The sequence below is a fragment of the Artibeus jamaicensis genome, unplaced genomic scaffold (assembly GCF_021234435.1).
Source record: "Artibeus jamaicensis isolate MK-2021 breed Jamaican fruit bat unplaced genomic scaffold, CSHL_Jam_final contig_1526, whole genome shotgun sequence".
Lineage (NCBI taxonomy): Eukaryota > Metazoa > Chordata > Mammalia > Chiroptera > Phyllostomidae > Artibeus > Artibeus jamaicensis.
In genome coordinates this window covers 647329-670884 of record NW_026521297.1, presented here as the reverse complement: position 1 = coordinate 670884, position 23556 = coordinate 647329, and the positions used below count along the sequence as shown (strand labels likewise).

At 56.9% G+C, this 23556-nt stretch overlaps 2 protein-coding genes across 2 annotated transcripts; one reads left to right on the top strand and one right to left on the bottom strand.

Moving 5' to 3' along the window:
- Window positions 1–1163: 1163 nt before the first annotated feature.
- On the top strand, window positions 1164–18157 carry NPAS1 (neuronal PAS domain protein 1). The gene is made up of 11 exons (XM_037155108.2): window positions 1164–1285; window positions 1663–1898; window positions 10973–11046; window positions 11307–11396; window positions 12889–13063; window positions 14450–14565; window positions 14774–14931; window positions 15334–15440; window positions 15863–16010; window positions 17023–17117; window positions 17627–18157. Exons 1-11 carry the CDS (start codon window positions 1164–1166, stop codon window positions 18088–18090), a joined length of 1785 nt encoding a protein of 594 aa, XP_037011003.1. The 3' UTR covers window positions 18091–18157.
- A 157-nt stretch (window positions 18158–18314) lies between these two features.
- On the bottom strand, window positions 18315–20637 carry TMEM160 (transmembrane protein 160). Its single transcript, XM_037155155.2, has 3 exons — window positions 20408–20637; window positions 19274–19366; window positions 18315–18662 (listed from the first exon to the last, which is right to left on the bottom strand). Exons 1-3 carry the CDS (start codon window positions 20613–20615, stop codon window positions 18397–18399), a joined length of 567 nt encoding a protein of 188 aa, XP_037011050.2. The 5' UTR covers window positions 20616–20637; the 3' UTR covers window positions 18315–18396.
- Between the last annotated feature and the right edge of the window lie 2919 nt (window positions 20638–23556).

The following is a 23556-nucleotide window of genomic DNA, read 5'->3' as shown; positions in this document are numbered from 1 at the left end:
GGCCGCCCCTCTGCGCCGCCGGGCCGGCCACACGCCGCGCCCAGTGCCCGCCCCACAGCCAGGTAATGAGGCTGGGGGTCCTGCGGGTCGGTAACGCCTGCTGGTGTGAGAGCACCGCGAACTCTTGGGTCCCGGGGAGATAAGAGACCGCAACTCCGGTGTCCTGAAGGCTGGGTTTTCCAAACGCCTGCGCCCCCGAAGCTGGAGGCAGAGGCGCACGGGTGTTCGGGTCCCGGAGAAACAGAGAACACGGACAACTGGTTGCGGGGGCTTAGGGGGCGGCGCGGGTCTTCGGGTGGGTAGGGAGAATCCTGAACGCACAGTTCTGGAAAAATTAATACCTAAAGGAACACGTTCCTGGGTCTAAGGGACCTGGATACTAGGGCGCCTGGGCCCCGAATCTCAGCGCCATCCTGGGTGCGTCCTTGGCGGAGGCTCTGGCCACAGCGTCGGGGGCTCGGGCTCGCACGCCGGGGTCTTCAGGGAGGAAGTTGTGGGTGCGGAGATTTGGTGGCCCGGACACTCAGCGCCACCCAGGGTCCAGGGGAGATCCCAGGGCGGAGCACGGGGTGCGGTCCTTGCCCTCTGTCCCCCTACCTTCTTAGCCCAGCCCAGGAAACAGGCGCACCGCCAGGAGGGAAACGGGGACTCCCAGGATGGGCTTGGGGCACCGCTCCCTGCGCCATAGGGCTCCAAGGGCTGGGTCCCTGCGCGCCTGGGCCCTGGCGAGGCTCCCGCCCCCCGCCGGGCTTGGGCATGCTTGGCACGCAGCGCGCGGGCCGGTCGGATCCGTATGCGCGCCGCGTGCGCCTATTGGTATGCGGGAGCCGGCCCGGCGCGGGCGTGAGGCGGGCGCGCTGGCGGGCGGCGCGGGGGAGGCGGCGGCGGGGCACGTCCGCGTCCTGAGCTTCGCCGGGGCCTCGGCAGCAGGGCGAGAGCTGCGGGCTCCGGAGCGGGGCCTCCAGGGAGGGGAAACTGAGGCACCACCCGGCTCCAGCTCCTGCTGGGACCCTGGGCCCCGCTCAGACCTCAGTTTCCCTGGCGGTTCTCCCGCGGCCCTCCGCCGACGCTGAGCGCTGCCTCGGGTTCCCTCCCGCCTCAGGAGACGCGGGTGCCGAGTCCCGCAGGCTGCTCCGAGCCCGTCTGAGCGAGTCCCCGCGGAGATGGCGGCCCCCTATCCCGGCGGGGGCGGCAGAGGAGAGGTCAGATACGGGGCCGGTCGTGGTGGCAGCGTCCCGTGGGACTTTTTGCCCGGGCTCATGGTCAAGGCCGCGCCAGGACCCTGGTGAGCAAAGCCCCGTCCCTCGGGCCTGGCCCTGCCCCAAGCCGGCGTCCGAGTAGAACTGACGCGCGCTTCGGCCCCGTCCCCCGGGGGCCGGGATTTCTCACCCAGAGTGGCTCAGCCGCGGTTCCGTAACCTCCCCAACTTGTGGCGTTCCCAGCCCCGGCCTCAGATTCCTCCCCGACTCTCCTCGACGCTCCCCTCTTCCCCTCCCTCCCCCGCCATCGACGCCCCACGTTCGGTGCCCACGGCCGGGTGTGGAGTTCACACCCCACCTCCGGCGTGTTGAACCCACGCCCAGCGTCCCGGTCCCGTCTCCCGGGCCGCGCAGCCCTGAACCGCGGGACCCCGCTGACGCTGCCTCCGCGCCCCCCGCCCAGCCTCCTGGCGCAGCGCAAGGAGAAGTCCCGGAACGCGGCGCGCTCGCGGCGCGGCAAAGAGAATCTGGAGTTCTTCGAGCTGGCCAAGCTGCTGCCGCTGCCCGGAGCCATCTCCAGCCAGCTGGACAAGGCGTCCATCGTAAGACTCTGCGTCACCTACCTCCGCTTGCGCCGCTTCGCGGCGCTCGGGGCGCCGCCCTGGGGGCTGCGAGCCGCCGGGCCCCCCGCCGGCCTCGGTGAGTGCGCATGCGCCGGGGGCACCGGGGTTGTGGGGTGGGGGTGGGGGGCACGGGTCCCAGCGCCTTCCCACGGGGGCAGAGGACCAGGGTTTGCAGGTGCGCGCCCAGCTCCAAGGCGCCGAGGAAGCGCAGAGTTTGGAGTCAGAGCTTCTGCGTGTCTGTCTCAGGCGCTTTTACTCTCCAAGCCTCAGTTTACTCATCTGCAAAACGGGCGCATGAGGTAGGGAAGATTTGAGGAACTCTGGCCTCATCCAGGGCCTGGCGACACCAGGGATACTAGTAAATGCTATTGTTTTTATTAGAGGACACGAATCGTTATTATTGCAAAGGAGGCCCGCAGACCCCTGATCGGGTCAGAGGGGACCCAGCCTGGGCCTCCCATCTCCTGATGCGCAAGAGACAGACCCCACCTCCTCGCCCCGCCCCGCCCCGCCCCCCCCAGAGGGAACCCAGTAACTCTGGACGCAGAATTCCCAGTTTGGGAAAGTGGGAGGGGAACAGTATAAGATAACAGGTAACATGGGGAGCTTCCGAGTCACCTGGGGCCCTGTCCCCACCGGAACCTTCCCCAGCATTGGGACCCTGTGGGTCACCTCACCTCCCTGCGCCTCGTTGGTGAAATGCGAGTCATGCTGAAACCTCCCCCCGGACCCCACCCCCGCCAGGGCTGAGGAGAGGACCAGCGAGCGGGCAGCTATGTGTATGGACCCAGGACTACCCTGGCGAGGAGCGAGCAACCAGTGTGTGGTCACTACCGGTATCAGTGACGACCCTGCAGGGCAGTGGGGAGAGGGGCTGTGGTTTATTGAGCATCTACTGTGTGCCAGGGGAAGACAGACTAAATAGAAGTCCTGCGTCTCGCGGGCTGACATCCTAGTGGCCAAGGCAGAGTAACCAAATAACCAAAGAAACAGAATCTATCATATGGAAATATAAAATATGTAAAACACAGATATATATAGATATCTAGTTTTATTAGTATTCAGACTTTATTACTGGTAGACGCGCAGAAGTACGACGCTGTCCTTTCTTTTCTGCAGTATTGCTTTACTCTTATTACTAGAAGAAAGCGAATCGTATTACTCTGAGGTCACAGGTGACAGGGACAGGGGACGACAGGGGACTCCAGGCCACGCTCACCCTCCCAAGGAAGGGGTGTCCTTAGCCTGAGGTTGGGGGGCTTCCAATTCCCCTCCTGCCCCCGTCTGGGGGGGGGAGAGGGAAAGAAAATAGCATTGATTAAGCCCGCAATAAATCACCATTTAAATTTAAATAATCCGGCTTCCCAGGCGGTAATTAGGCGAATTGACTGGCACTGAGAGAATGCGGCATTAGAGCCTTTGATTACTGTCATTACCGCGAACAACATGTGCGCAGCGGGGGATAAACATCTTGTCTATTGTCCCAGAGCCCTGGGAGGGAAGCGGGGGTTCGCTGAGAGCCTGAGAGCCTCCATCCCCCCCCGCACCCCCATTGCCTGGGCGGGCCAGTCGAGGGTCCAGGGGCTCATTGAGGCCACAGCACCGGGGTGGCTGACCCCTGACTTCACCAGCCCCCTGCCTGTGAGCCAGGCACTGATGGGGGGAGGGACCGTGTAGACTCCCTCTTGTACCCCCCAGATTAGGAAATCGGGGGTATCTCCTGCTCCACAGGGCCTCCCAGCAAGAGGCCGGGTGCCTGCTCCTGTAGTTCAAATGGGTAAACTGAGGACGACGTGGTAGCAGAAGTGAGAGAGCAAGGCACTGAGCCTCCCCCTCTCTGAAGAGGAGGGCGCTCCCATGTCCTCCCTAGTAATAATAATAGTGGCCCCGGCAGGCTAGCTCAGTTGGTTACCGCATCCCCATACGCCAAGGTTGTGGGTTCTATCCCCGGTCAGGGCACATACAAGCATCAACCAATGAATTCATGGATGAATGGTACGACAAAAATGTTTCTCTCTCTCTCTACCCTCTCTCCTCCCCCTCCCTTCTGCTTTCTCTCTGACCCATAAGTAAAAAATTTTAAACAGGAAATGCATGCAACGGTGAGTACATTTTTAAAATAATAATAATAGTGAGATAATAATATATAGCACATGTTAGACACTGCTGAGCACTATATACAATGAACTCGCTTAATCCTCTCAGAAACCTGAGGAGAGAGGCTGTGCTGTGATTCCCATTTTATTTTTTAAAGGTTTTATTTATTTATTTTTAAAGAGAAGGGAAGGGAGAGAGGGAGAGAAGCATCAATGTGTGGTTGCCTCTCGAGCGCCCCCTACCAGGGACCTGGCCTGCAACCCAGGCATGTGCCCTGACTGGGAATCAAACTGTAGACCCTTGAGTTCACAGCCTGGCATTCAATCCACTGAGCCACATAAGCCAGAGTGCCCCTATGACCTCTTTAAACGCCCCCTCCCCTGCCCACACTGGCCGCCTCACCGTGGTCCAGGGAAGCAGGCCCTCACCCCAGGGCCTTTGCACAGGCCCTCCCTTCCCTCTGACTTCTGACTTCCCTCTGACAGCCCTTCGGCAAGTCTTCCCTGACCACTCTGCTAAACATGGCAACTGCCCAGCCTTCCCTGTCTTCTTTTCCTGCCTTATTTCTCTTCATAGCACCATCACTTGACACTATCTATTTCTTATTTCTCTTATTTGTCAAATGTCTCTCCTCACAGCACCCTGCTTCCTGAGTCTAGGACACGGTAAAAACTCATGCCCACAGCTGAGTGACATGGAATGGAATGAGGGCAGAAAGGGTGGCGTCTTAACCCACAGGTCAGGCATGCGCTCTCTGAGAAAGTCACCTCTGAGCTGAGACTGGAAGGAGGTGAGGAAGCCAGCTAAGCCTCGGTGGACTGAGCGCCAGCCTGCAAACCAAAGGGTCGCCAGTTTGATTCCCCAGTCTGGGCACAGGCCTGGGTTGTGGGCCAGGTCCCCAGCAGGGGGTGCATGAGAGGCAACAACACATCAATGTTTCTCTCCCTCTCATTCTCCTTCCCGTCCCTAAAAAGAAATAAAATCTTTAAAAGCAAAAACCTAGAAGAGCAGCAGGTGCCAAGGCCCTGAGGCAGGGCTGGAGTCAGCTTGCCGGTGTGAGGGAGTCTGGAGAGTGAAGGAGTGCTCAGCAGGGGGTGGGTCCCGAGGGGCCTCGTGGGCTGTGGCGAGGACTTTGTCTGTTACCCCGATTGAGATGGGAATCACTGTGATGGTGGGTGCGGGTGAGAGCAGGGAGCCCCGTGAGGGGGCCAGTGCAGTGGTCCCGTTGGGAGGCGGGGCAGCTAGACCACCGGCGTGGGAGCTATGGGGTGACAAGGGGTGAGACTGAGATGATGCCGTGAGCCACCGCCCGGCCTGCAGGACTTGCAGAAAATGGCTACAGGTGTGAGAGACAGAGGAGCTCAAGGTACAGGGTGAGGAGCTCCCAGAAGGGCAGGGATAGCGTCTGACACCAGCAAGTGACCCAGGTCATCTCTCGTAATGCTGATACCAACAGCAGTGGGACTCAGGAATTAAGCACTGACTGTATGCATGTCTCTGCACTGCTGCTCTGTCCCTGGACCCATTTTACAGATGAGGCTGAGGACAGTGGAGGCCCAGGAACTCTGACTGGTGCAGCAGTTCTCTCTCTCAGACCTCTGATGCGAGATGAAGTCCCAGCCCTTCCTCCCCCCTCACATTTCTCTCTCTGCCCGCCAAACGGAGCAGCAAATCCCTCCGGACTATTGAGAATGGGAGGGGGCACCCCTCAGGCCTGGGAGGGGCCTCCGGTCCCCAATCTGTGAGGGATGGCGTGGCCGGGCCAGTTCTTGTTCTCCAGCAGAGTTGAGCTCCCATAAGAAGCAGCAAATGTCTGTTGAATGAGTGAGTGGTGGCTGGGGACTGGACATGAGGGGGGGCCAGATGTGGTAGTAATGAGGGGGCAGAGAGGGGAGTAACCAATGTGGGGGACAGAGGAGTTGAGGCATTTGGGGAGAGGTGGAAGCCCAGGGCCAGGAGTTGGGGAACTGGAAGGTTTGGGGAGGGAGAGCCTGGAGATAATAAGACGCACGAGTCAGTGATGGGGACAGACCCCAGGGCTCCCTGTCCTAGGGGACAGGCCCGGTGTGCCGACGTGCAGCCAGTGGCTGAGCCCTACCCACCACTCCCCGGCCAGCCCCGCCCCGACGTGCCCATTAACGCCGATAATTGCAGCCGTTCAGTCTGACCTGGGCTGATCCTCTGAGAGGGAAAATGAAAGAATTAGCAAAAATGACAGGGGAAAATTGCAACGATTAGCAAGCAGCATTGTTCCCTCCTGTCACCCGGCTGGTTCGCGCTGCATCTCGGGGGAGGGGTCCCCATGAACCACCCCCCGCCCCCAGTCACTGTTCCTAGAGTTCCAGGCGAGGGTGGGAAAGGGATGTATCAGCAGCAGCAGGACCCTGGGAGCGCTCGGGGCAGAAGGAGGCGTGGCCTAGACGGAGAGGGGCGGGGCCTGGGGCTGCGCGCTGATTGGGGGGAGGGGCGGGGTTTCTTCACCGCCTGGTGTTTTGAGGGCCTGGAAATAACAATAGTAATCACACTATTAATACTCGTGCTAGCTCCGTGCTTCCCCGCACCTGCTGCGGGCCAGGCCGCCCGCCCTAGGCCCTTTCTAGAAGTTGCTTACGCGGACGGAATGCTCGACCAGCCTGGGAGGGCTGCGCTCTTAGCAAACCCACTTCACAGAGGAGGGAACTGAGGTACAGAGAGGCGAAGAGGCTGGTTCCAGGGCGCACAGCCAGGGAGGGGCAGCCTTGAGACTGGACACGACCTGGACCCGGCCCCGCAGGAAGGGCCAGGCGCTTGGGGACTCTCGAGGTTACAGAGGAGCTCCCCAGTCTGGGCCCAGACACCTCATTGAGGGGTCGGTCGGTCGTTCTCACAGGGTCAGGGCGGGGTTCCTGGGTGGGAGCAGAGCCCGTGACCTCACCGTGGATGCCTGGAGTCCTCAGCTGGGGGCCTGGGGCTGCGCCAGGGGGTGTCCGTCTGTCTCATTCGCCATCACCAGCTTCGCGCCCCTTTCCCCGTATCTGTCTGCGCACCTGATTTCCCCTGTGTCTCCATCTCTTTATGTCTCTCTGTCCTTGTCTTCATTCCTACGTCTACGTGTGTCTTGGTCCCTACGTCTTTAAAAAACTTTCTCTATTAAGGTAAAACTTATAACATGTAATCCACCATTAAAAAAAGATTTTATTTATTTACTTATTTATTTCTAGAGAGTGGGGAAGGGAAAGAGAAAGAGAGGGAGAGAAACATCAGTGTGTGGTTGCCTCTCACGCGCCCCCTACTGGGCACCTGGTTCACAACCCAGGCCTGTGTGCCCTGACTGGGGAATCAACCCGGTGACCCTCTGGTTCACAGGCCCACCCTCAATCCACTGAGCCACACCAGCCAGGGGAAAATTCTCCATTTCAAAGTGTTCAGTCGAGCGGCATTTAGGACATTCACCATGTCAAGCAGCCCTCACTTCTGTCTAGTTCCAAACTTTTTCGGCATCACCCTAAAACCCTGTACCCATCAGCGGCCACTTCCCCCGCCCCCCACGCCAGCTCCAGCCCCTGGCAACCGTCGATCTGCTTTCTGTCTCTGTGGATTTCTCTATTCTGGACATTTTGTATAAACAGAACCATACAACGTGTGGCTTCTCACGCCTGGCTTCTGTCACTTGGTAAAATGTCGAAGTTCACCCAAGTTGTAGTGCGGATCGCCGCTTCATCCTTTTTTATTGCTAACTAATATTCCATCTTCTGGGTGCAGCACATTCATTCGGCTTGTGCATTCATCGGTGAGTGGACATTTGGGTTGTTAGGGATAATGCTGCCGTGAACATCTAGGTACAAGTAACTGTGAGAGCGTGTTTTCCGTTCTTTTGGGTGTATGTGTGAGCCTACAAATGGGATTGCTGGGTCAGCTGGTGATTCTGTGTTTAACTTTAACCCACACGTTTCCGGGGCGGCCGCACCATTGACATTCCTGCCAGCAGTGTGTGGGGCGGGGGTGTGGGGGGGTCCAGTTTCTCCTCACCCTCTCCACTCTTCCTTTCTGTTTGTTTTTTTCCTAGCCATCCTAGTGGGGGTGAAGTTGTCTCTCACTGTTTTGCTTTGTTTTTTAATATTGTATTTATTTATTTTTAGAAAGAGGAAGGAGGAAGAGAGGAGGAGAAACATCAATGCGTGGTTGCCCCTCACAGGGTCCCCACTAGGGACCCAGCCTGCAACCCAGGCACGTGCCCTGCCTGGGAATCGAACAGGCAAACTTTCAGGTTTGCAGGCTTGGCACTCAATCCACTGAGCCACACCACCAGCCACCACCAGCCAGGGCTCTCACTGGGGGATTTTGCTAATGACTGATGAGTTTAAACATCTTTTTATTGGGCATTTGTATATCTTGTTTGGAGAAATGTCTATTCAATGGAGAAATGTCCATTTAAGTCCTTTGCCCATTTGGGCTGGGTTCTTTTTTTTTTAATGCATTTTTTTAATTGATTATGCTGTTACAGTTGTTCTATTCCCCCTTTTTCCCCTCCACCCTACCCCCCATCCCCCCCCTTTGGTTTATGACCATGTGTCTCAAGTCCTTTAGATTCTATATTTCCCATGCTATTCTTGCCCCCCCCATCTATTTTCTATCTACTGTCTATGCTACTTATTTTCTGTACCTTCTCCCCCCCTTCTCCTCCCACTCCCCTGTTGCTAACCCTCCTTGAGATCTTCATTTCTATGTTTCCACTCCTGATCTAGCTGTCCTTTTAGTTTGCTTTCGTTTTAGGTGTGGTTGTTAATAACTGTCAGTTTGTTGTCCTTTCACTGTTCATGTTTCTTTAACTTCTTTTTCTTAGATAAGTCCCTTTAACATTTCATATAATAAGGGCTTGGTGATGATGAACTCCTTGAATTTGATCTTATCTGAGAAGCACCTTATCTGTCCTTCCATTTTAAATGAAAGTTTTGCTGGATAGAGCAATCTTGGTTGTAGGTCTTTAGATTTCATGACTTGGAATACCTCTTTCCAGCCCCTTCTTGCCTGTAAGGTCTCTTTTGAGAAATCCGCTGACAGTCTGATGGGGGCTCCTTTGTAGGTGACTGTCCCCTTAGCTCTTGCTGCTTCTAGGATTCTCTCCTTCATTTTAATCTTGGCTAATGTAATTACGATGTGCCTTGGTGTGTTCCTTCTTGGGTCCAACTTCTTTGGTACTCTCTGAGCTTCCTGGATTTCCTGGAAGTCTATTTCCTTTGCCAGATTGGGGAAATTCTCCTTTATTATTTGTTCAAATAAGTTTTCCACTGGTGGCTGTGCCTTTCCCCCTTCTGGTACCCCTATAATTCGGATGTTGGAGCGTTTAAAGATGTCCTGGAGGTTCCTAAGACTCTCCTCATTTCTTTGAATTCTTGCTTCTTGACTCTTTTCTGTTTGGCCATTATTTGCTTTCTTCTGGTCCACTCCATTGATTTGAGTCCCAGTTTCCTTTTCATTGCTATTGGTGTCCTGTGCAATTCCATTCATTTCAATTAGTTTCGCCTTCATATATTTGTCTAATTTGTGGGTATAATCAACCAGTTCTGTGAGGATCCTGATCACCAGTGTTTTAAACTGTGCGTCTGTGAGTTTTGCTATTTCTTCATCGCTTAGATTTATAGGCTCTGGGGCTCTGAGATCCTCTTGCGCCATTCTTGGTCTGTTCGGGCCCTTTAAGTGTGAGAAGCGGCGCCTTGGATTCCCAGGTCGCTGGGTTGTGACGCTGTATGTGGGGGCGTGGCCAGAGTGGGGAAATGGCGACCCCCTCTGCTGCTTCTCACAGCTGGGTGCGGAGGAGCAGCGCCTTAGGTGGTTCACCTGGGCTGGGCCACTCAGAGTCGCTGGGTTATGACGCTGTATGTGGAGGTGGGGTCAGAGCAGGGAAATGGCGGCGCCCTCCACTGCCGCTTGCTGTGCCGTGGGGACCTGCCGGCCTGGTCCAACCGCCCACTTCCTCGCCTGTCCACCCTCGCACAAATGTGCAACCTCAGTCAACACGCAGCCCCGGGCCCGGCTGTCTCCCCCGCGGTCGCTCGCCTGGCTGCTCGCTGGGTCGCTCACTAGGTCTGACCCTGCGCCTGGATTCCGCGGGCCTGAGTGTGTCTGGCCGAGTCCTCCTGTGCAACCCTGCTCCGCCAGCCGCTGGTTTCGCCCCTTACCGGTCAGGCTGAAGAATTTGTTGTTAATGGACTTCCGAAAAGTTCAATTTTCCGTGTTCTGGCTGTGTTTTCTGTTGCTAATATTTAGTTTTCTCTAATCTTGGTTGTGTGAGAAGGCATGGCACATCCACCTATGCCTCCATCTTGGCGGAAGTTGGGCTGGGTTCTTGTTGAGTTCTAATGCTTTCATCTTTTTCTCTACTCCTTTATATATCTCTGTCTATGTTTCTTTTTAAAATTTTTTAATTTATTTATCTTTAGAAGGGAGGGAAGGAGAGAGGGAGAGAAATATCAATGTGTGGTTGCCTCTCGTGTGCCCCCTGCTGGGAACTGGCCCACAACCCAGGCATGTGCCCTGACTGGGAATCAAACCGCGATCCTTTGATTCGCAGGCTAGCACTCAATCCACTGAGCTACACCAGCCAGGGCTCACGCAAGCTCTTTGATCCTTCATAGCCCTGGCCACAGATGATGATTCTGTATTTGTTCATTTTTTTACTTCTTTAGGTGTCGCTGGTCTGGATGCCCCCGGAGGGTAGGACCAGGCTGTCTGGGTCACCTCACTGCCCCCAGCACTACCCAGACCCACAGTGGGTGCTCTGGGAGAGTTTGCTGAATGATCCGATGGGCGGATGAATGAATGAATGAATGAATGAGTGAATCCCTTCCTGCATCCCTTGGCATCTCTCTTTCTGGCCTACCTCTGCCCCTCTCACCCCCGTCCCCCAACATCCCAGGCCTCTCTCCCACATGGGCCTGGCCCCTCAGCACTCCAGAAGGCTACAAGACTTGGGGGAAGAGAGGAAATTTGTAGCCTGGGTCCCTAGGGTCCTTCCCAGAAGGCCAGGGCCCGCTAGAATGCAGGCCCCGGCCTCACCTCTCCCTCTGCCCCCAGCCCCAGGCCGCAGGGGCCCCGTGGCACTCGTCTCGGAAATCTTCGAGCAGCACCTGGGAGGACACATCTTGCAGGTGAGGCCCCTTCCCTACCTGCTGCTCCTTGCTGCCACCTGGTGGTCACCTCGTGGGAACTGCACCCTTTTCTCTGGCATCCATCCCACCCAGAGCACCGGGACTGGGAGGCGGATGCTGGGGGTGCCTGACTCTTCCCAGGGCCACAGAAGTCCCGTCTTCCCGTCAATAAAAAATCCACTCTAGGTGGAGGTAAGATTTCAGAGCCTCTTACAGAAGCCAGGCTCTTCTCTCCCCACTCCCTGTCTCTCCCGCTCTAGTCCCTGGACGGCTTTGTGTTTGCCTTGAACCAGGAAGGGAAGTTCCTCTACATCTCAGAGACGGTCTCCATTTATCTGGGCCTCTCACAGGTAAGAACCCGCAGGCGCCTGGACCTGGGCAGCCGACACCTCCCTTGGCGGCCCACGCATGGCCCTCCTCTCTCCAACCAGCATGAAAAACGGATCCCTGGTTTCCAAGTGGGTTTCCTGGCATCCAGCATGGCTCCTCCTCACAGGCAGCAGAGGGTTATCGAAGTCAAGGTCAATTTGAAGGAGACAAATTAGCAGGAAGATCAGTTTGCCAGGGAGCTGTGGCCAAAGGCACCATATTTGCCAAAACTTGTTTCTTCTTAACAATTCCTATAGGATTACAACAATTTGTACCAGAAGGGCTTGGGATTCACGAACTTTGGAAAGTTTTCTGTGGCATCTGAAAGCCCTAAGCGTTGGCCTACAAACAGGAAGGTTGCCGATTCTATTCCTAGTCAGGGCACGTGTCTGGGTTGCCGGCCACGGGCCCCAGCTGGGGCGTGCAAGAGGCAACTAGTTGATATTTCTCTCACATGTTGATGTTTCTCTCCCTCTCTTTCTCCCTCCCTCCACTCTCTCTAAAAATAAATAAGTAAAATATTTTTTAAAAATAAAATAAAACAGAGCCCCTATCCCTTCTATCTGGCATCCTGGCTCCTTGTGGCCTCCAGGCCTTGCCAATCCATCCAGTGCAAATTGCTGCCAATGTTCTTAGACAGATTTTGGCAAATGGTACATTTAGAAACTTGAGTGCTTTGGTATTTGGCCTTTGTGAGCAGGTTTTCAGTGGGTTGTTGGAGATTTCTGGCAGAGGAAGACCCTGAAGGAAAGGGAAGATGGACAAGAGAAAGGAAGAGGGAGGAAAGGTTGGAAGTTGGTGCAGGAAGGGTTTAATGAAGGGGAGGAGTTCAGGGGGGTGACGCCAGCCCTGGGCCAGCGGGAGCCATGGGAGGTCTCTGAGAGGAGGGCCACGGTCTGGTGAGAAAGGTATGGGGGGGTCCCCATTTGAGCAGGGACTGGAAGCCAGAAGACCAGTGAGGATGATGGGGCCGGAACACAGCAGGGAGAACATGGGGGGCCTGGACAGGGGGGGATGGGGCCAGAAGGGGGCTGCTGCAAGATTTGGGGTGGGGGAGGCGAGTTGAACGTTAAAGTCTATCTAATGAAAAGGTTCTCGCGCGTTACAAGAGTTTGAAAACCATTCTGTTACTTGTATCTTGAGTTTCATTGCTGTTGGGACGGCCTGGGATTCGTCCACGGCCACAGGTGTTTGCTGTTAAGTTCGAGGCTCTGACCCCGCCCCATCCCAAGTCCCAGCACAGTTTCTTGATAGAGTAGGCAAGGGCGGAAGATTGTTAACAATCACTGGCTTTGAAGTGGGGAGGGCATGGGAAGAGCCTGGGTTTGCTTCGTCCTTTAAAAAAACTTATGAAAACACCAGACCCGCATGAAGCACTCCTGTGTGTAAGCGAACGAACCTGTGGCCAAACCCGCGGGCGAGAGGCTGCGCGCGCACCTCACCCGCCCCTGCATTCCCCTCCTTCGCCGGCAGGTGGAGCTGACGGGCAGCAGCGTCTTCGACTACATCCATCCTGGGGACCACTCAGAGGTGCTGGAGCAACTGGGCCTGCGGACCCGGACGCCTGGGCCCCCCACTCCACCCTCCATCCCTTCCTCTTCCTCCTCCTCCTCATCTTCCTCCTCGTTTGCTGATACGCCTGAGATCGGTAATTCCAGGGGCCCCCAAGGAATAGGGCCTCATCAGGGGACACCCCATACAGTGTATCCAATTATGTTTCATGTATACAAACCCCACACTCCTTAGAGAGCCTTTTTTTTTTTGCAAAAAGGCAAGTTTTAGCAAAATGAGTAGAGTCTAAATTGAGGCAGCAAGACTTGGCTCCCTAAGACTGCCTGGATCCCCAAGTTTTGAGCTTCCGAAAGACCCCTCTGGCTGCCTGTGGGTGACAGATAGAACCAGCCTTTAGTAAATAAGGACAGCGCCCACTTATGGGGCATTTGCCGGTGCCATGACTGTAAGTACACAATTCCATTGAATCCTAAGCACAGTCCCACAAAGCAGGGCCTCGTACTCTCTCCCCTTTACAGAGGAGGAAACTGAGGCCCAGGGCAGCCAGGTGAAGTCTGTTGTTCCAGGTCACAGGGGTGGAGGCTGTTGAACTGGACTGCAGCCCAGGCTTGTCTGGCCTCAGGATCCGTGCTCCTCCGCCCTCTCTCCAATGGAAAATTCCACTCCGTGTTGAAGGGGGAGGGCGTTGGAGGTTACGCCCAAAGTTCCTTTTAGCTCTGAGATCTTTAGGGGACTGTGAGATTACCTTCCCTGTAAATAAGGTTTTCTCGTATGGGGTCTGCTTTACACCGAAGCCATCTGAGTTGTCAGCAGCGATCGCAAATTGGGGGAGATGCTTGGGACGAACGTGGGGCCGTGGGTATGTCTGTACCTCGGCTTGAGGCACAGCGTCATCTGGGTGTGAGCGTATGTATGACTGGGTGTGAGTGTACGTAAGTATGACTGCACCACGGGAGTTTTGCAGACTAACGCGTTTATTTTATCTGTTGCTACACCCTGAAGCCCTGCTCTGTGCCCAGCTCTGTGCTGGGCAGGGCTGGGGACACAGTAGTGACAACAGCCCCAACCCCTCCCTCCCAGGGCTCCCAGTCTAGTGAGGGAGGCTGACCCATCCCCGGCACAGGCAGGGCTGTGGTAGAAGACCCCCCCCCCAGAGTGTCTGACCCGGCCGGAGGGTCACGGAGGCTTCCTGAGTATCTGACCTGAGACCCGGAGGTCGTAGCTGGAGACCGTTGCAGTAGGAGGCAACTCTTGCCCAAGTTTTGAGTCCTGTGGAGCCATGGGGGCGTCAGGACAGCGAAGGACAGGGTCAGAGAAGGACAGAGCTTTAGAAAGCCCCGGCTGGCTGCTGCTGGGAGGGGAGGTTAGTGTGCATTGTCAGTGAGCTTGTAGGACCGTTAGGTGGGTCTCCGAGTGTCTGTGGCCATGACCCCTGGTGTGGCGAGCTCTGCAGGTGGCGGGGAGGGGCGTCTGTGTTTCCTCCTCCTGAGCCCCTAACTTTCCTTCACTCTCTCCGCCCCAGAGGCCAGCCCCACCGAGGTGGCCCCCTCCTCTGGGGTCCAGGAGCGCTCCTTCTTCATCCGCATGAAATCCACACTCACCAAGCGGGGTCTGCACGTCAAGGCCTCGGGGTACAAGGTGGGTGTGAGCTCTCTGGCCCCAGCTCTGACTCCCACCCGCGTCCCCTCCTCCCCTCACTGGCTGGGGGAGGGGGGCTCCTGTATTCCCGCCAGCTGTGTATCCCTGTGTCCGTGAGTGACAGCGGGAACCCCGAACCCTGGTGAGTTAAGGTCCTCCTGCCCCGCCCCCCGCTCCTCCTCCAACCACGCCCAACCACCACCTGCAGGTCATACACGTGACCGGTCGCCTTCGGGCACGTGCGCTGGGCCTTGTGGCCCTTGGCCACACGCTGCCCCCGGCCCCACTGGCTGAGCTGCCTCTGCACGGACACACGATCGTCTTCCGCCTCAGCCTGGGCCTCACCATCCTGGCTTGTGAGAGCAGGTAGCGTGTGCTGGGGCGCTGCAGAACCGCGGGGGCGTGGGGGGGAAGAGCAGCCGAGAAGAGGGGAGGGACAGGGCCTTCGGGGTGGAGGACTGTGCCCATGGGGGCGCCCTGCGCGGGACCTTTGCCCCTCTCTGGCCTCTCCGGCCCCTCATCTCTCATCCACCTTCTCCTGCACCACGCAGTGAGGAGGAGGAAATAGGGAACTGGTGAGATAGTACCCAGGCCCAGGGGTGCCCTCTGCTCGCGCGCCTAGAACCACTCGGGGAGAGACGCTATTGCAGCCATTTTGTAGAGGGGGAAACTGAGGCTCAGAGTGCTCCAGAGTAAGAGCGGCGACCCTAGATGATTCCAGAGCCAGCCCTGCCTCTTTTCCCCACCCCATGGCCTCCGCCCCTTTAGAGTCAGTGACCACATGGACCTGGGGCCCTCGGAGCTGGTGGGCCGCAGCTGCTACCAGTTTGTGCACGGACAGGACGCGGCCAGGATCCGCCAGAGCCACCTGGACCGTGAGAACCTCTCCCCCTGCCTGTCATCCCAGACTGCAGTACCCCCGATGCCCTGCTCCCTGGAAGTCCCGCTTCAGGGGCAACCACGGCCCCTCCTGTTATCAGCTCAGCACAGGAGGGTGGCCGGGAGTTCTGAACAGCACCCGGATGGAGTGGTGGGGGTAGGGGTTGGCGGTGGGGCCTCTCTGACCCACCCCTAAAAAATCCGGGTGCCGCGTTAGCTCCAGGTCTTCCTCACTCTCTCTGTCTCCCTCTGTGCTGTTGCGCCTCTGTCTTCTCCCCGCCATCTCTGTTTCCCTGGCCCCTCTCTCTCTGCCCCTGTCTCCCAACCCCCTCTGCACTTGTCCATCTCTGCACCTCCTTCTTCCTGTCTCCTCTCTGCTCATCCCTTCTGGTCCCTCCCATCCCCGGGCTGGGCCCAGTGCTGGACAAGGGCCAGGTGATGACCGGGTACTACCGCTGGCTGCAGCGGGCCGGGGGCTTCGTGTGGCTGCAGTCCGTGGCCACCGTGGCTGTGAACGGGAAGAGCCCTGGGGAGCGCCACGTGCTCTGGGTCAGCTACGTGCTCAGGTGAGGGCCGCACCCGCCCGGCCCACTGGGAGCTGGCACCCCCTTCAGAAGCCTCTGCTGCCTCTCCCCACCTCGGGGTGGGGGGGCCTCTTGGAGGGGTCGAAGAGAGGAGGGGGCGTGGGGGACAGAGGGCCAAGGCCTGGACGTGGAGCGTCCTTGCGGCACAAGGCACAGAGGAGTGGGAAGCAGATGGCACTCCCAGCCAGGCTGGGGTGGGGCGGCCTCAGGTGCAGGCTGGGCGTCTGGACCCTACACTGGGGCACTGGAGAGCACAGCAGGGTTTAAAGCTGGACAGGGTCACGGTCAAAACTGCCTTTTTTTTTTTTAAAGATTTTATTTTTAGAGATAGGGAAAGGGAGAGAGAAAGACAGGGAAAGAAACATCAATGTGTGGTTGCCTCTCACTCGCCCCCTACTGGAGACATGGTCTGCAACCCAGACATGTGTCCTGACTGGGAATCAAACCAGCAACCCTTTGGTTTGCAGGCTGGCACTCAATCCACTGAGCTACACCAGCCAGGGCTCGAATCTGCCTTTTGGAAAGACCCCTCTGGCGGCAGTGAAGAGGGTAGTCTGAGGGGCAAGACGGGGGCTAGGGCGCCAGGGAGGGGGAGGCCGGGGCAGATTCCTGGGAGACGCCAGGCCCTGCAGGGAGGAGTGCAGCAGCCACCTGTGGGTGTCTAGGACTCAGGCTTCGCTGGGCCCAGACTCAGGTCTGACAAGAGTGGCAGTTCAGAGGGAAGATGCTGAGGCCAGGTGTGCGTGAGGTGCCTGGGGGACACCCAGGGAGTGACATTCAGGGGCCACGACGCAGGTCTAGCCTCAGGAGATGGGGTCGAGCTGGGCTAGAAGCCAGCTTGGAGTCTGGGGGTCCAGCAGTGAGGCGTAGGTCTCCCAGGGTCTTCAAGACTCAAGAGTGGGAGGGGAAGTCTGCACCCACAAGACCCGTGCGCCGAGGGGAGTCTGCCCCCACTCAGGAACCCTGGCCCCCCAACCCATCTGTCTTGTCCCAGCCACCCCGAGGGCAGCCAGACACCTCTGGACGCCTTCCAGCTGCCAGCCGGCACGGCCCGCGAGGACGCGTCCAGCCCAGAGCCGGAACCCACAGGTGAGCCCGCCTCCCACCCCGGCCCCTGGGACCTGCACTGTCCAGCCCAGAAGCCACTAGCCATGTGTGGCCAGATACTGATGTTAAAGCTGAGAATCCGAGTCCTCTGTTGTACTCGCCACATTGCAAGCACTCGGTAACCACACGTAGTACGTGGCCATGTGCTGTGTGGCCCGGATGTGGAGGCGCGGCGCAGTCACGGAGGAGAGTTCCGTGAGTGCCGGGTCTAGACCAGGGTTTCTCAGCCTCCGCTCCACGTAACTCCCGGCAGGGGGCGCCGTCCAGCGCATAGCAGGGCTCTCAGCAGCATCCTCGATCTCTTCCCACGAGATGCCAGGGGCACCCTCCTCCCCAGTTTTGACAACCAAAACCTGTCTGCAGACAGGGCCAGCTGTCCTCTGGGGGACCCCCACCCCCGCTGGAGACCCACCAAGCTCAGCTTCGTTCCACAGACGGATGGACATTGGGCTGGGGACGCACACACAGCGCCCTTCAAAATCCTCTTCCAGAGCCGGCACCTCCGGTGCAGGAGAAGCAGGCGGCCCCCCGGGACAAGGACGAGGCCCCCCAAACCCGGGACAAAGGCATCAAAGTAGAGCCTGGCTGGGGGGAGACGAAAGACACGGAGGACAGCGGGGACGAGGAGCCAGCTGGCCGCCCAGCCCCACCGCGGCGCGAGTTCACGTCTGTGATCCGGACAGGGGCCCTGAAGCAGGACCTCGTGCGACCCTGGGGCCTCGTGTCTCCCGGGGACCCCCCACCTTCCCTGCTCCACGCAGGCTTCCTGCCGCCCGTCATGCGGGGCCTGTGCACACCCAGCACCATCCGCTACGGCCCCACGGAGCTGGGCCTCATGTACCCGCACCTGCAGAGGCTGGGCCCGGGGCCCGCCTTCCCGGAGGCCTTCTACCCGCCCCTGGGCCTGCCCTACCCGGGGCCCACAGGCACCAGGGTGCAGCGGAAGGGGGACTGATGGCTGGGACAGCCTCCTACAGAGTTGGGCCCGGGGCACAGGCGCCAGCCCCTGAGGGGGTAAGGAGACAGGGCTCTCAGCCCCACTGGGGCGCTTTCATAATTAAAGACCTGCTCCCCGAATGCAGCTCAGTCTCTGGGGGCCACAGAGCTCCTCCCTGCCACCCCTTCCCTCCCCTCTCCTGCAGGCCCAGCCTTCCCCAGTCACAAGAACCACTGCTTGGAGCGAGGGGAGGGTCAGGTTTTAATGTCCTGGTCCTTGGACTCGGGCTGGCCGTCACCCGGCCACTGCCCACCGCCCTGTTGCTCACTCCGGCGGTGGCCGGCCGGCTTCGTCGGGGCCTTCTGCGGTGGCGGTCCCGTCATCCTCGGGCACCAGTTCCATGTCCAGCTCCAGCTGGCCCATGTAGAGGCCAACGGCACAGGCCCAGAGCAGACCAGCGGCCAGCACGGCGCCCACGCCCGCAGCTGCGCCCCCCAGCGAGAGCTGCATGGGGCCCCGCAGCGCCGCCAAGCCCACCACGTAGGAGGCACCGCCCCACACCACGCACAGGCCGCCCAGCAGGAAGAAGCCTGTGGGAGAGGGTGAAGGCCAGAGTCAAAGAAGGGGCGGGCTCGGGGTCCTGGGCTGGGGGGGGAGGGGTGTAGGAGGAAGGCCAGGGTAAAGGAGGCAGTTCCTGGAGACAGGGCAGGGGGCAGGGGACTGAGGTGGACTTACAGTGGGGATGGGGCAAACTCAAGGGCAGAGCAGGGGTCAGGAGTAGTACAGAGCCAAGGTCACCAGGCATAAGAAGGTATCAGAGGGATGTCATGGACTTAGAGGTGAGGTCGAGGATCAGTGGAGGGTTGGGGGGCTGGTCTGAGAGCAAAGACAGGGTTGGAGGGGCAGAGGCTGGAACTAGGACCCTCATCTTTGCTCTCAAGTCAGATTAGAGAGGCAGCCCCACAGCCGTGCCCTGGGCCACCCACTCCGAGGGTGTCTACTGCTCGCAAAGTGGAGGTGGAGTTGGGGGGTGGAAGGTCGACACAAGTGAGGGCAAGACAGCTTCCGGTGGGAGGAGAACAAGGGGTTCTACACTTACTACTGGGGGGAGTGGAGCAGGAGGAAACCTACACTCACCAGGGAGGGGGTTCTGCATTCCCCAGTTGGGGGGACGGGAGCAAGAGTTGGAGTCTGCACTCACCATAGGCAGCCTCCCGACCCATGTCACTCTGCATGAAGGAGATGACCCCGATTCCGGATGCCAGGAGGCCATTTCGAAACCAGGACAGGAAGGCTTGGAGGGAGGTGGGAGAGGAGGGAGAAATTAGCATCAGCCCAAACCCTGCCCCCCAGAGCCCCTCAGTCCAGACAGTCAAACTGAGGGCGTCTAGTCATCCCACCACCCCATCCTGCTCCAGATTCCCACCATGTCCTGGCACCCCCCACCTAACCCTATATCCCCAAACCCTCTCCGGTCTCCATCTCTGAGCCCCTTTCCCCCAAACTCGGCAACACTGAATAATTCAGGTCCGCAGAATCGAGCGGAGGATCTAGGGCCGAAACTGCGGAACCTAAATCTGAGGACAGGAAGACTCCCAAGAGGTCATCTTGGTCCACCCCCTCCCCATATGTATATCCTCACAGGCTGCCCTCACTCCTTTCTCAGCCCTCCTGGCACAAACTGTACCCCCTCCCCAGATTTGATGTCATTCACATGCGTTCAAGTCCCAGGTGTGGTCGCTAACAGGCTAGCTGGGTTACAAACACCTCATCCCTACACCATCCCGTATCTAGACGCCCCATCCTCTCCAATCCTGACGTGAGGCCCCGCCCCCTGCAGCCTGGATCACCTCGCCCTCCAATCATCCCATAGCTTCTTTACTATTGGTTGCTCCCTTCCCCAATCAGAAACTTCGCCCTCTTCTGTGGGGATCCGTACTCCCGCCTCGTGCAGGGTGGTCGCCTCTTCAATCCCAACTGGCCCTTCCAAGGAGGACCCTTCTTGTAGACAGCTCCCCTGCCCTTAGCCCTCTTTGGAAGCCTCTCTCGTCTGGACAGCACAATTCCATCAGGCTGCCTGTCCTAGCCAGACCAGCCTCCCCGACCCCTACTGCACCCCACTAATCCGTCCCATCTGCAAGCCCTTCTCCTTTGCAGACACACTGCGCTCTTGCAGCCAGCGCTTCCCTGCGCGTATACGGAAGCCCTACTCCCACCGGCGCCGGGGCCGTTTCCAGCAGAAGCCCCACCCTATTCTCCGACTCGCGAGTGCGGACTGCTTCGGTGTCCCGAGCCCCGTCTGCCGTCCGGGACGATCCCGACCCCAGCCCCAGACCTGTCTCGTGTGCCTTCCGAAGTAGCCAGGCGTCCGCGCGGTCTAGCTCGGACACGGGGGGCGGCGAAGCCCCGGCGCGGGGGCCGTGGCCAGGGGCGAAAGACCCCCGGGCGCCCCCGCTCCGGGGCCGCGGAGGTGGCAGCAGCGCCCCCCGGAAGCGTAGTCGGGCCAGGCGGGCGGCCCGAGCCCACCACCAGCCGCCTCCCATGGTTCGCACTACGGACGCCGCGCCCCGCCCCACCTCACAAGGCATCCGTAGGCTGAAATACTCGTCACTCACACGGAGCGGCTCACCCGTTGGCTCTGTGCGCGCCACTCAGGTTCAGTGTGCGCCATCCACTGGTCAGAATGGCAACGATGCCCTCTTCTGTCAGCTGTGCCGGTACTAGGCGTCCCACTTTGGTTCTGCTACTGGACTACGTATCCCAGCGGTCTCTGTGCCGGGGAAGGCCGGTCTTCAAAAGCCGGAGGCGCGATGTCTGCCAGGACTTGTGGTTTTTGTTGATTATCTTTAATTCCAATAGTTAAAAAACAAAAACACCTGGCTGGTGTAGCTCAGTGGATTGAGCGCAGACCCGCAAAACAAGGCGTCGAGGTTTGATTCCCAGTCAAGGCAAACGCCTGCGTTGAGGGCCAGGTCCCCAGGAGGTGACCTGTGAAAGGCAACCACACATTGATGTTTCCCTCCCTGTATTTCTCCTTCCCTTCCCTCTCTCTGAATATAAATAAATATCTTAAAAAAAAAAACCTTTTGCAAAATCTCAAAGAGCCCAAAGGAGAAAGTGAAATTCACCAGAAATTCCACCAATGAGCGATTTCTTATATTTTATTTTATTCCTGTTGTGCATTTATTCCTGTCCTATATTTTACTATATTCCTGTCCTGTCTTTTTTTCTATGCAGATGTAAAATAAAATGCTCTGAAAAAAATAAATTTTTTTCACATAACAATAAATCATAAACATTGACCGGTGGTGGTACTGATTATTTTTCCACAGCATAATTTTTTAAATTATTTTTTAAACACGGGACAAGATACAAAACGTACAAAAGCGCCTAATGGAAAGCAATTGCCACCTGATGGAAAAATTGCCGTCTAATGGAAGGTGTGTCCACCAGCCCATTGCATGCCCCGTCCCGCAGACTCAAGGTTAGCGGTTCACACTGACGCATTCATTACAAGGATGTAACACAAGTAGATTCCCAGCCACCTGCTGGGAACAACTTTAGTTTCCTTGTAGGTGTAAGCTTATGTCTGAGTCTGGAGGGACCCGAACCCACGGGCAAACTTGTCTCAAGCTTCTGCCTCTGGATCCACATACGGCTTCATGTGCCCCCTGTTGACCTTAAAAGTGTCTTTTTTTTTTTTTTTTAAATGGCCCCAGCTGGTATAGCTCAATGGATTGAGCGCGGGCCTGCTAAGCAGACAATCGTGGTTCCATCCCCAGTCAGGGCACATTCCTGGGTTGCAGGCCAGTTCCCAGTGGGGGACACTCAAGAGGCAACCACGCATTGATATTTCTCTCCCTCTCTCCTTCCCTTCCCCTCTAAAAATAAATGAATACAATCTTTTTTTAAAAATAGGCTTATCCGGGAATAGCAAAGAATTACAATTCAGGACAAGCAAGGTATAGAAAAGCAGTAGGCAAATTCAACAAAGGAGACAAGCACCACCACTTAAGGGAGAAGAAGTAAAGGTTAGGAGGGCTTGTCTTGAAGGAAAATCCATTGAGGAAAAGCGCGAGTTCAGGCAGATGACCGTTTCTCAGGGCTGGGCTGCTGGGGGAGTCGATTCCTGGTAGGAGTTGCAATGTACACCTTCTCCTGCTGGGGCCTGCGACTGATGATTCTTTCCCGTTGCCTTTTTTTCTTTTGAGTCCTGTCTGTAATTGACCATTTTTCCTGTCATGGACATCAAGTGATGCTGTGTGAGAGCTCCCCCTTCTGGCCGCCGACTTTATTTTAGTTAGGTTTTCCTTTCCTGACTTTCACCGTCCTTTCTACACGGTGGTGTAATGATCTCTATACTACTCTGTCTCGGCCATCAGTGTATCAGCTTCCGGTGGACTGGTCCTTGACGGACGCATCTCCATGTCTCCCCACTCATGGTAGGTCGGGGGCTTGGAAAATACTAATAGCAAACATTCACCAATGGCTTTTGCTGTGCCTGGAACGGTGCTAGGCACATTATGTGCATAAAGTTATTTAATCCTCATCGTAACCCTAGGAGTTAATGATTAGAATATTCTCTCTTTTATAGAGGAAATCGAGGTTCAGAGAAGTGAGGTAATAAAAGTTAATGTTTGTTGAGCACTATCCAAGTGTCAGACTCTGCTCCTGTTTTACAGGGATACTCTCATTAAATCCTCAGAATAACGCTAAATGGCACGCGCTATTCTTATCCCCATTTTACAGAGGAGGAAGACAAAGATTAGAGCGATTGCCGTAACTCACACTGCTAATTACGTAAGTCCAATGTGAAATTACTAGCCGCCGTGTGAGTTTATGCAGCTCAAACTCATTCATGCTTCCAAGCATCCTGCACTTACTGGGCCCTTGGTCTCCAACTGCATTCATTACGCTACACATTTGGTACAAATCGGCAAGCAACACAGACAAGATTCTCTGTCCCGAAGTTCCTCAATGTGATCAAGGGCATTTACAAAACACCTACACATGTCATCATTTTTAGTGATGAAATAGCGACTGTTTTCTCTGTAACAGTGGAAACAAAGCAAGGATTTTCTGCCTTGGCTGCTTCCATCCTCGTTCAGGGCACATACAAGAAGAAACCAATGAAAGCATAGCTAAGTGGGAAAATGAAGGGATGTCTCTCTCCCTCTCTCTCTCAAATCAATAAATATTTTTAAAAATATTTTATTATTTATCTTTAGAGGGGAAGGGAAGGAGAGAGGGCGAGAAATAGCAATGTATGGTTGCCTCTCGTGTGTCCCCTACTGGGAACTGGCCTGCAACCCAGGCATGTGCCCTGACTGGGAATTGAACCACGATCCTCCGGGTTGCAGGCCTGCACTCAATCCACTGAGCTACACCAGCCAGGGCAATAAATCTTTTTTTTTTAAAGCGAGGATTTCAATTTCGATTGAGACTTCCACCAAGATGGAGGCATAGGTGGAGACGCCGTGCTTC

What these genes read in the sequence shown, in the direction of transcription:
- NPAS1 (XM_037155108.2), top strand. Translation starts at nt 1,164, where the DNA reads ATGGCGGCCCCCTATCCCGGCGGGGGCGGCAGAGGAGAGGTCAGATAC. An exon ending in TGCTGATACGCCTGAGATCG is followed by an intron (nt 13,064 to 14,449) that starts GTAATTCCAGGG and finishes TCTCCGCCCCAG; the next exon opens with AGGCCAGCCCCACCGAGGTG. An exon ending in TCAAGGCCTCGGGGTACAAG is followed by an intron (nt 14,566 to 14,773) that starts GTGGGTGTGAGC and finishes CACCACCTGCAG; the next exon opens with GTCATACACGTGACCGGTCG.
- TMEM160 (XM_037155155.2), bottom strand. Translation starts at nt 20,615, where the DNA reads ATGGGAGGCGGCTGGTGGTGGGCTCGGGCCGCCCGCCTGGCCCGACTA. An exon ending in TCGGAAGGCACACGAGACAG is followed by an intron (nt 19,367 to 20,407) that starts GTCTGGGGCTGG and finishes CCTCCCTCCAAG; the next exon opens with CCTTCCTGTCCTGGTTTCGA. An exon ending in GGGTCGGGAGGCTGCCTATG is followed by an intron (nt 18,663 to 19,273) that starts GTGAGTGCAGAC and finishes CCTCTCCCACAG; the next exon opens with GCTTCTTCCTGCTGGGCGGC.